This window comes from Sciurus carolinensis, chromosome 15 (assembly GCF_902686445.1).
Source record: "Sciurus carolinensis chromosome 15, mSciCar1.2, whole genome shotgun sequence".
Taxonomy (NCBI): domain Eukaryota; kingdom Metazoa; phylum Chordata; class Mammalia; order Rodentia; family Sciuridae; genus Sciurus; species Sciurus carolinensis.
The window spans coordinates 8482169-8494309 of NC_062227.1; the positions used below are offsets into that span (position 1 = coordinate 8482169).

The 12141-nt window shown below is 38.4% G+C and overlaps 2 protein-coding genes across 5 annotated transcripts in view; one reads left to right on the forward strand and one right to left on the reverse strand.

The window, feature by feature from the left end:
• The window catches only part of Cenpp (centromere protein P), a 248764-nt gene that overhangs the window by 146499 nt on the left and 90124 nt on the right, over positions 1-12141 (forward strand). The gene's annotated exons all lie outside the window — the stretch shown is intronic.
• Positions 10414-12141, reverse strand: part of Ecm2 (extracellular matrix protein 2) — a 31948-nt gene continuing 30220 nt past the window's right edge. For all 4 annotated transcript variants that reach the window (XM_047526103.1, XM_047526102.1, XM_047526101.1 and 1 more), the window contains one exon: positions 10414-11572. In XM_047526103.1, the coding sequence (XP_047382059.1) occupies positions 11404-11572 (169 nt within the window). In that variant the 3' untranslated portion in view covers positions 10414-11403. The remainder of the gene's footprint in view (positions 11573-12141) is intronic.

Consider the following 12141-nt stretch of genomic DNA (forward strand, 5'->3'; position numbering starts at 1 on the left):
CTTTAAGAGGACATTTTTCTGAATCTAGGGACAAAGACTCACTGGGATAGGGGGCCCCAGTGGATCACCTGGTTGTTGTATGGATTTAGGGCCAGTCTGTTTGCAACTTTTCCAGTGGATCATCAGAGTCTGATATCTCCTGTCATAAAGAATCTTGATTATTTGTTTTTCCCACTTTCCAGAGAAATGGCACAAATTGTTGAAGCTAGATAGCTACAACCATAGAGAGAATACTTATGCCTCAGGCATGCTTGTGTTCATCCTCCCTTCACTTAAATAAAATACTCATCCTTGGACCTGAGTCTGACCATCTCGGCCAGACCACCAATCCTCAGCATAGCTCAAGTTCCAGCCTCCCAGCACCTGAGGGAATGACTGCCATCTTGTTTGAGTTAGAATGCTCATATGCTCATTTATTCAATCATATTTTAGTTGTGAATATATGTTAACTTAATGAATTGGGAACATCATGAAAGTTTGAACTGCATTTTATTCATTCTTGTGCCCAGGGCATCCAGGATCTGCCTGAGCTCCATCAGAGCACAGTCATAAACAGGAAGACCTTAGGTAAAATTCAGTTTGTCCGGTATGATGTTTTGTTTTTTCACTTTTTATTGAAGTGTATATACAATGAGATAAACATATCATACTGATACAGTTCAATTAATTCTCACAAACTGATCCCTGATCAAGTAATCCCAGCATTTCCTCAATTCATCTGCATCCTCCTCCTCAAGGAAGGCCCTGCTTCCAGGCATAGTGGCACATGCCTGTGATCCCAGTGACTCACCAGGGCTGAGGTAGGAGGATTGCAAATTTAAGACCAGCCTCGACAACTTGGTGAAACCCTGTCTCAAAAATTTAAAATAGGGACGGGGGTGTAACTCAGAGATAAAGTACCTCTGGGTTCAATCCCTAATTCCACCAAAAAGAAAAAAGGGGTGGAGGGAAGGAAGCTCCTGCCTAACTTCGGCACCTGAACTTTATGTAAGTGGAATCACAGAGCCATTCTCTGTGTTCTTGCTTATATCTAGCCTTTTTCATTCAGCATTGTTTTTGAGAGCCTCCCGTGTCATTGTGGTTATAAGTGGTTCATTCATTCTCATTACTGCATAGTATTCTATCCCACGAATATACCACAAATTATTTATATATTCTGGGTTAATTACCTACTGAATAACTGCTGTGAACTTTTTAATGTATCATTTGTGGGTCATGTGTGTATTTTTATTAGGTGGGAATTGCTATACTTAAAATTTTTAAGATTTCCACTCCTCTTGAGAAATCAAGTTTTGCCATTATGTGGTTCCTATTTTTATATGGTAACAATTTTCTGGATCTCAGTCTCCTCCCCTCAGGGGACATATGTTTTCACTTCTTTGCTCACACTATGTCCACATCACCCACCCGAGTCCACTCCTCTCAGTCTAGAGAGATGGAGGCAGTTGCTGTAAGATGTTTCTAAAAGTGTGTTAGGGCTGCTTTCTCTTCTTCGCACTGTGAGCCTTAAGCTAGTCTTCCTCTGGTATCTCACTTTAATCTTAGATCAGAGTTTCAGGGAAAGAAATAGGCCCTGGAGTCTGATGCTGGTGAGGGCTGATAGCTTGACTCGTTCACTCTGTTCACTCTGCAGACGGTGTGGTAGGTATGGTCGGGGGCCACCCTTCCCTGTCTTGGGGCTGTATTGTGGAAAGCCACACTTCACCTCTGCCAGATGTGGCATAGCAGACAAGGACTGGGTTAAACTTTCCCTGCCACCTTTTTCCAGGTCATTATTCCAGACACAGCAGTGTACTTCTTCTTGCCTAAGCATTGTGAGATCTCCTGTATGGGTCCTATGGAGGGGACCTCTTTTCTACATGTTTGCTGTTTTTACCTCATGGGGCCTTGGCCTAACTATTGAAAAACTAATTATATGGCAGTATCTTTAATTAGTACACAGTATTTTGATTACAAGTGCCGTGTATGACAGAAAAGAAAAAACGAGTATCTTTAGAAGTCTTGAGTAATCTGTGTATTATATTGCAAACAAGAATAACTGAGAAAGAAAGTAATAGTCTCCATACTGACACTTTATGAACAGAAATATTGATTGCCATAAAAGGAACTTAAATGCAAATTTCTTTTCTGGCCCTGTATATTGCAGCCATGGTGAAGATAAAAATAAATTAATGCCAAGGTCACATATGATTTCTAAGACTCTGTCCAGACCTTCTGTGGTCTAGACATAAACAGCAGTGATCAAAATACAAAATACAAATCACAACAGGGAAGGACCTTAGAAACCATCATGCAAGTAAAAAATTTAATGGGTGAGGCAGACACTGTTGGAACTGTGTGTGATAGCGGTGGGCTGTGAACAGACACAGTGCCTATCAGTGATTTGTGTTTTCTGATGTTAATTAGCCAGTATGTTGTGGCCCCTCACCTTCTAATGGAGTTGGAATGGTTTGCATAACATTTTCTTGTAGTAGTAGCTGCAAGGAAAACTGTCCATTCATCAATTCATCCAATAAATGGTTTGAGTTTGGGGAAGGAACTTGCAGACATCCTAATAATTCAGTAGTTGGTAGGAATCACCTAAGAACAGGGACATTTTCTTACACACTCATTATCATAGAGTAAGATGAAAGTTTGAGGAACCTCACTGTTGGATGAAGGCTGCAAGGAGATATACCATGCAAAATGCCACTCTAAGAATGTTTATGTAAATTTGCATAGCAAAGGCTTTTGCACAAAAACTTCCATGAAAGAATGGATGGTTAAGATTTCATGGGTTGTTTTCATATTCACGTGTCCCTCGTCATAGACTAGGCACTTGGGTTTACAGTGAATTTACTTTATACTGTAGATCATGAACCATAGGCAATATCAGCCTGTAGATGTGTTTGGAACATATGATCCTGTGTGGCAGTTCTCTGAGCACATGGGAAGCTCTGCTTCCCTGCGCTTTCATGAACCGAAGTCTGCAAGGTGAAAAGGTGGAGCTGTCCCTTGTCATCTTACTTGAGGAATCCAGTTATGAAAAATGAATTATTGCCATAAAGGATCGTTTAATGTGAATTTAGTTGAATTTATAAATGACAAAAGGATTTACATACTTTAATTTATTATATTGTATGGATGTCAAATTTTTTTAAAGAATGTCTCAAAAGTCAGTTGGCTTTGAGGAATTGGTATAAGTAATGGTTCAAATAAAATTTCCTACTCTTTGAACTGAGAGGACCTGAGGGGTAATAAACATATATAGCTTCCAGATCTGTGTTTCGAGATACTCTTTCCCCCTGGAAGGAATCAGGGCTCCTTAGAGAAATGACCAACAGGTCTATAAACCTTTATTACATCTTGAACTTCATACTTAATAGCGTAGAACTTTATTGGGGCAACTGAGATCTGAACAGGTATTGTATATTAGATAATACTGAATCAGTATAAAAATTCTTGGATTTGGTCACTTGAGAGAATTTGATAATTGTCTTATGGTTGTGTGAGGAAAATATCCTTGTTCTTAGGTGATTCATACTGAAGTATTAGGATGTCTGCAACATACATTCAAATGGTCTAGATCTGTCACCTGATGATGGGTGAATGGATGAACAGATACAGTTAGGCTTACAAGTATACAAGTGGGTGGATGCAAGTATGTAGAAGGATGGATGGGTGAACAAATGTGTATACAGAAGGAGAGAGATTAAATGAATTGACGGTATCATTGATGAATATAGGTAACGGGTATTTAGATGCTCATTATATTCTTTAAACTTTTCTGTAGCCTCGAAAATATTAGTAAACAAATGGAATAAATGCAAAAAGAAAGTAAAGCAAATAAGGCAGTTTGCCTTAATTTTAACCCTTTGATTTATCCTTACTCTGGTAAAATACTTAATGGTAAAATTTATTTTACGTTAATTAAGGTATTGATTAGACAGGAATTCTTATTTTGGGCACAGGAATCCCTAGAGGATTTATAGGAAGATTTTATAAATCTTTTGGTACATGCAGAGTGTTTTCATGTGTATATTTTTCTGCAGAGAGGGTCCATCGTAGCTTTTGTCATATTGTTAAAAGGGTCTGTCCTTCAAATAGTTAGAACTACTGCCCTAGAATAGACTTAGAATTTATAAAGCATTCTTTTATTTTCTGGGTTTTACAGTATTGGTTGAATTGGCCTTCAAATGGTTCCCATATAAATTCTGGTGATTGTAAATGTGATTCTCAATTTATGTAGAATAAATCTTCAGATCTCATCTTACAAAACGATTTGCTTATATCAGCTGATAGTTTAATGGAAGTTTATTTGACCGCAGAGATTCTGTTACTTAGAAACAAACCAGGACATTTTAATAACATGATGTATTCCTTTTCTTTTCCAAACTAATACAGCATTTAGTGTAGTCACATGTTATTTTTAATACAATCCTGCTTTCCCTGGTGTGGAGTTCACATTCTTCACATTTTATGCAAAGGAAAAAATAAACTCGAGTGTAAGTTTTAACGATCAGTTTTCATGTAGAAAAGGAAACGCAACTTCATAGAAGAAATAGTTGTGCTTTTATGTTTTAGCTGTGTAATCATGGACTTCTACTTACTACATTAGAAACATTCACCCCTTTGCAAACAACAGCATGTGACAGACTGAATTCTAGTAGGGATTTTAGTCCCTATGTTCCTGTTCAAGTCAAAGCAAAGACATGTAACATGTGAAAGCCCAATTTGATACATGTAGAATCAAACTTATATAATGCAGGAATAGTTCTAGTGGATTTTCCTTTCTCTGAAAATCTTTTACAAGTCCCTTTGGTTCTCTGGATGGGATTTAACGTGGTCAGAGGGCGAGTAGTGAAACTGGAAAGGAACAAACTTGTCAGGAACCCCCTGTTCAAAGTTTGCTACATGAACTCTTGAAAGACTGGGTTTGTCAGTGCAGACTTGTGATGGAAACCAGCAAGAGACACTTGGAGATTCACTTAGGTTATTTCTCAGGGAGGGATCCATCTACAGGATAAGCTTATTGATCAAATGTTTGTCATGTCTACCTTACGCCCAGCACTTCCTCAGGAAATCATCTTGTTAATTATTCCATCATCTGTGAGACACTGAGGTTTTCCCAATTTTGTGGACAAGGACACTGATACCCAGACTAAGCCACTTGGCCAGGTCCATGGCTAATACTAATTCCAGTTCAGAACCATAATACTTATTTTTGTTTAACTATAAGAGATGAATCTCTACACTCCACAATCTTCTAGGGCTGATGGTCATCTGGTATTAGGTTAGAGCTAGACTGACACTTGTGGGCTTGGTACTTATAATATTTTTGAATTTTAGGTTGATCAAGGATCTTAGTTCAGTCTTCTGAGTTTGTAAGTACTTCTGTGAGGAAAGTTTCTACTCTTTCTCTAAGAGAAAGATGGAATTGATATCTTATAGGTTTTATCCCACTCTTGAGATTTCACTTAAACAGCAGAATTTGAGTATTTTATTATGTCAGCATCTCAGGAACATAGTAATTCATGGTATTTTGTTTAAATGATGGCTTTGGAAGGATATAGTCAATGTTGCTATTATGCACAATAGCCAGATCGATTACTAAGTATTACCAGTTGTCAAAGCATTACTTATTTGTTCAAAACTATAATCTGGCTGGGTGTGGTGTCACACGCCTGTAATCCCAGAGACATGGTAGACTGAGGCAAGAGGATTGAATGTTTGAAGCCAACCTTAGCAACTTAGTGAGACCCCCGGCAACTTAGCAAGACCCTGTCTCAAAATAAAAAATAAAAAGGACTGGGCACGTGGATCAGTGGTAAAGCACCCTGGGGTTCAATCCCCAGTACATTAAAAAAAAAGTACACTCTGCTTTCTCATGTCCGTGTCAGGAAATATTAATAGGAGAAATTATTCATAGTTAATTTTATGATCCTGTATAAATCTTTTTCCATTTAGTGTCTCATTTGTCCTTTGAAAATCCTAAAGTTTTACAAATTTATTTGTGTTCTATTTAGGTTTAGTGCTAATATCAACTTTGGACAACTTATGAGTTGGGTCCAATTTACCCTGGGAAACAGCGAGATGGAACTCTTGATTCAACAACCATTTTAGCAAAGAATGCAAGGGTCCAAGAAATCAATTTTCTCTGTTCTCCTAAGTTTTATGGTCTTTTTGGAGAAGCAAGGTGTCCCCCTCTCTCCAGCTACTCTACAACACCCACATATACATAAAAATAATCAATACCTAACTAGTACTACCAGATAATCAATACAGACCTAACTAATATGTACAGATCTGTCCCTGGTGGTGATGTAGACATCAAGTGCCTGGGGAGACTTTCTGAGGAACTAGATTTTAGGCACAGCTCTTCCCAAGCCTGGTAGCTGACTCTGGGAGGTCCAGGGCTTAAGTCATGTAGACAGTGGTGAACTTTGCTTCTTTGTCCCTATCCCTTGCCCCCTTGAAGTGAGGGTCAGCTGCCCTTTTGTTCACAGGTCCTTCAGGCATGTGTCCTAGCCTGGCTTTGGTTCTACCCTGTGCCTTCCTGTCTTTACCATCCTCCCATCATTGGCCTAAACCCACCATGACACTTCAGGTTCAGTGGGTGTGTTCTTGCAAATGGCTCTTTTCCCCAGTTTCCCAGCAGTATCATAAGGCTTGGTTTAGCTGCCCTCTCTGGTAACTTCTCCTCTGTGTGTCCCTTATTTGGTCAAACAACTATTTACTTCAATTCCTTTGGAGTCCTTCTTGTGTATGTGCTGTGTAGGTTCCCACTCACTCTGTTTCTGACTTTTTTTTTTTTTTTTTTTTTTTTTTGTACTGGGGCACTTTACCACTGAGCTATTTTTAAGTTTCTGAGACTGACCTTCAACCTGCCTCAGCCTCCCAAGTTGCTGGGTGTTCTGGATTTTTGCAGTGGTTGGTTATCTTTTTCCCTTCCTTACACCACTGCTTTCCTAGGACACGTCCCCCTTCAGGGTGTTTTGGTGGCATGCTACACTTCTGCCTGGGATTAATAGCCCTCCCCTTGCTACTTGTTCCTGTTAATTAGTGAGCCCAGATCTAAGGTATGCTTGTGCTTCCTCATCTCTTGCCCTCGGTTGACTCACCTTCTGTCTCCAGGCCCAGCTCAGACCTGTTGACCTTTTCTTCTCTGAACTGCATGTGTATGTTGTATGAGTTAATGCTAATTATATCCCATGTTATATCACAGGCATCCTTTCTTACCCTTAAGTTTGTCAATTCAGGGGAAACATATTTGCCTATAGCACTATGCTTAGCAGAGAGTGCTGCCAGTAATATATTTTTTCTTCAACCATGTCCTTAAAATTTGTGGCTTAAATTTTCATATGCTTGTCAAATCTAAAGTAATCTTAAAACAAACATTATCATAATTTATTAACCCTTCTAATGAATACAAAGGTTTACCGAACATATTATTAAAGAGTTATGGCCCAGGATGTAACTCAGTGATAGAGTGCTTGCCTAGCATACACAAGGCCCTGGGTTTGATCCCCAGCACTGGGAGGGTGGGGGGAGTTACTGGAATAATTATGTGTGAATGGGAATAGTTTTCCTGCTCTGATAATAAGTGGAAGTACCCATGCTGACTAAAGAATGCTATGCTTATGCAATTTTTCAACTCTACAACATTGTGGGTATTTTTTTTCCCATTTTAATGAAAGCAGTCATCTTGACTAACTGACTTAATGACAGAGACTTCTAAGAAGATGTATATGGTGCCATCTGAAAACAGAATCTCAGGAGAGGTGGCTTTGAATAGCTTTCACCTCTGTGTTGGCAACGCCTGCCACATCACATGCCATGTGCTTTCTAATTGAGCATCAGCTGCCATGACTGGGTTGCTTTATCAGGCAGGGCAGCACTCTCAGGTTCCCCAGACTTTTTGTCCGAACATCCAGGGAGACAGCATAGTCTGATAGGAATTGTGCATACTTCAGAGTCAGAAGATGCAGGTTGAGTCCCGACTCAGCCCCGTACTCCCTGTCACTCTCATGTGCTACCTGCACATTCTGAGCCCAACGTTGTCACCTGTCTGCTTCATAGGTAGGTCTGTGAGCTGTGTAGCATTGTGCCCCTCCCTTCAAAAGGGGCACTCGAGGACTGAAGGTCAACAATCTGCTCAGGGCTAACTCTGTTCTGTGCTCGCTAGAGCTCCAAAGGAGCCACAGGCAGCCCCTACCTGAGGCCAAGGATCTCCAGTTTGGTTGTCCCGAGTGTAGGTTGAGTTGGGGAAAGGGAAGGAGGAAGGCTACATGCGCCCCACAGATGTAAAGCTGGTATGTCATTTAGGTAGTACCCAGTTCATTGGTTTGAAGAAGAAAAAAAGGGTGAGGGGAGTTGACACTTTATGATAAGAGCAGAACTGCCTAGTTTGGAAGATGTGTACTCACTTCCTTGTCAGCAAGTAATGCAGAGCCCCCCGTGTGCCATGTGTGAAAACCACTGATGTGTTCCAGACTCGTTATTTTATAATTGAATCAGATGAATCCTAGAGCAGTAAAATGACTACATAATTTGACACTGAAGAACAGGTGAGCTCTCAGGTTTCCTTGTTCCTGGTATAACTATTTCTTCATGATTCCAGGCTACATATGTCCTATACTTTATCATATCTTAGTGTTTTAAAAATATTCACATGTATGGTCAGCCACATCTAAAATTTAAAATATAATGTGCATACCTTGTATACATATGCAGAGATGAGACACACCATTAATATTTTTAGATCATGCTAGGCCAGGACTTCCTTGGTGTATATATGTGTTAGTAATTACAGTATATTTATGAGGCCAAACCAAACATCTGTTCGTTATCAGCTTATATCATGGAGAATGTTTGCCATAAGGACATTTATCACTGGTTTTTATTGGAATTAAAACATCCCATTCAGAACTTGATGAAATTTCAAAGCTGAACAAGTTCCATATTGGATATGTTTTTAAAACTATAAAAACAGTTGAAATAAATGAATCTTCCAACTTAAGAGCAAAGTTCCAATCCAGGTGTTCTGATTTGGGGCTCTCCCAGGGTTTCTGCTGCCTTTGTAGGGCTGGGAAGAGACATACACAGCAGGCTACAGTGTGCCTGCTCCTCAGGTACCAACAGTTGTTTCTATAGACCCTTGGGTGTCGCCAGGCCCAGCAGAGGAGGCCTGGCCTAGTGTCCTATTTGCATTGCCACCTGTGTGACTCCCTCACAGCATTTTCCTGCTTACTTGATTTCTTGCTTATTTCCCTAACAGAGAGGAGAGACCTCATCTGTCCTATTTGTCACTCTAGAGAACAGCATCTGAAATGCTGCTGATTAAAGTCATAATAAGAAATGAAATAAAGGAATGGCTTGATAATCTATTTGTGTCATCCTAAAATGCCAACTCAGTTGACTCACCTTATTCAGTTTGAGTCCCTTTTATGGCTTAGATGGCCTTCAGCCACTTACGTCAATATGTTTATAGTCAAGTAGCAAATATTGCACAAAGATTCTTATTAAATGGATATGTAAGTTTATCTTCTTGCTTTTATCTGTCTCTTAAATTCAACTCAGCCAGTTTAAATTAGTGACACTCCTATATTCCTAAACTGATTATGAATCCCAACTTTTTGTTTCTAGAGGATTCTATTTTTGTTCTTAACTACCTGCAGTGAGTCTTTTACCCTTGAGTCAAACAGTCATATTCATATATTATTCTTGTTCATGTTGAATTCTTAGAATCCTAGATATTAAGGAAAGATGTTTAGAAACAAAGGTTTAGAATTAACATTAGCTCAGATGGAGGAAATCAAATGTTCATGCCTTGAAAGTTAACCATGAAATTGTCAGACTGGTTGAATGTGCTAGTTACTTTCAGTTTTGCACGAAATATTGATAATAATAACTAAAGTCATTTTTCCAAAATGCTTTACATTTTTCTGTGGTTCTCATAATAACCCTGTAAAGCTGGGATAGAGGGTTCCTGGGGTGATGGGAAAACTATTAAAAGATTAAACCAAACACAGTGTTCCATGCCTATAATGCCAGCTACCTGGGAGGTAGAGGCAGGAGGTTTTGCAAGTTTGATGCCAGCATGGGCAACTTATTGAGATCTTGTCCTAAAATATTGAAAATAAAATGGGCTGGGGATGTAACTCAGTGGTGAAGCAACTCTGGGTTGAATCCCTTGTACTACCAAAGAGAGAGTGGCGGAGGGAAAGTGATTGATTAAATAAATAAGAGAGAAAGAGAGATTAAATAATTAAAGCCTGAAAAATTAGAGGAAGCTGCTCAAGGGGGCCCAAGGCTAGAACTTGAGTTCTGAGTCTGGTATCTGGCTTCAAGATACAATACTGAGAGGTAACAATGAAAGTTAACACAGTTTCTATGTATGTCTTATAAATTATTTTAACAATGCAAAGATAAAAGGTCATTGTGTAATGAAAACTTTATTAGATGGTTTTGGTAGGGTATGGTAAATAGAAACACTAATTAGCTTTGTGTTTAGGTGAATTGAATAAAAGGATACATTTCAGCAAATTAGAGCAAAAGTGATAGGTGCTAACTTTGATCAGTGGAGCAAACGTTTTAAAAAGTACATGCATTAGATTGACATTTAACAAGAGTATAGTCAAAAATAACTACTTTGTAGTTTTAGCAAACTCTACCTCTTTCCATAATCTTGAGTGAAGAATAATGAAGGTGATATTAAAATACTACTTTTTATCTTTAAAAAAACTTAGACTTACAAAACTTTCAAAAATAGTATAGAGTTCATATTTTATGCTTCAGCTAGCTTCCCTTAATGCTAACAATGTACATAACCACAGTACATTGGTTATGATCTAAACCAGGAAGTTACCATTACAATAGTGTTTTAAATTCACATGTATAATTAATAGAAGGAACTAAAGCTAACCCAATACTGAGATGTATTTTTACCAGTAATTATAGCACAGGATCTTACGGAAATTAAAATTATTATTTTAACAGAACAGTAAAGAATTCATAAATTGTTTTTTTTTCCCCTGTAAGTGTGTTTCTTGGTCTTGAACCATAACATGCATAATTTTTAAAGGGACTTGATGAGTTCTCAGCTAATAGCAGGAGTCAGTCCAACTGTAAAGGACTGCTAATTTTGTTCCAAACTCCCCTGATCTAGCATAGCATGCATAGCATCAATATTTTAGTGAGGTGGCTTCTTTCTAGAGGTAGGAAACTGAGTGTTTTCACCTTCCATAAAACTAGAAGACTATACCCTTTGCATTATGTACATTTGGTTGTTCATCTGTGATTTGGCAAACCAATTGTCTAGCATAATGATATTGAGTGTAACTTGAGGATTATATTTCTTATTAATGACAAATGTTACAACAAATACATGAGTTAAATTTATAAATGTCACAAGAAATCTTGGAATTACTTGACTTTTTGTGGCTTGAGAACAACACTTGAATATGATCTTATGCATGAAAATGCATAGGGTGATATTTCTCTAGTTTTAATATAGTTGTTTTCAAGATGAAGATGTTCCAGGGTTGAGTCACCATCCTCTTCAACATTGCAAATTTGTTCGGGAAGAATATTCCTACAGAAAAATAGATGTGCAAATCATAAATGGTCAAAGTTATAATCTGCCTTCATGATTTAGGAGTTGAAGTTTTACATTTGTTTAAAAAATGCTTTTATTCTTAAAATAAAATTGTATCCTTTTCTCATATGATAAACTAGAATAAACTCCAACTGTATTAAAGATTGAAATGTGAAAAATGAAGCTATAAATACACTTGGGTGGAGCATGAATCATTCCCTGCAAGGGGGGAAATCTTCTTATCTGTGATTTGAAAACCAGAAGCACTGTGCTAAGATTTAACTGGTTTGTCCCCAAGGATTCATTTCCTGGAGGATTGGTCTCCTGTGTGGTAATTTGAAGAGCTGGTAGGATCTTTAAGAGGTGGGGCCTAGTGGGAGATAGTTAGGTCATTGGGAGCCTTCCCTTTTGGAGAAATTAATGGAGGTCTTTTGAGGGGAGTTAGTTCCCGCATTAGTGGGTTGTTCTAAAAAGTTCAAGACTGGGTGGGGGGGGGGAGGAAAAAATAACAGAATGAATCAAACATCATTACCCTATGTAAATATATGATTACGCAAATGGTATGC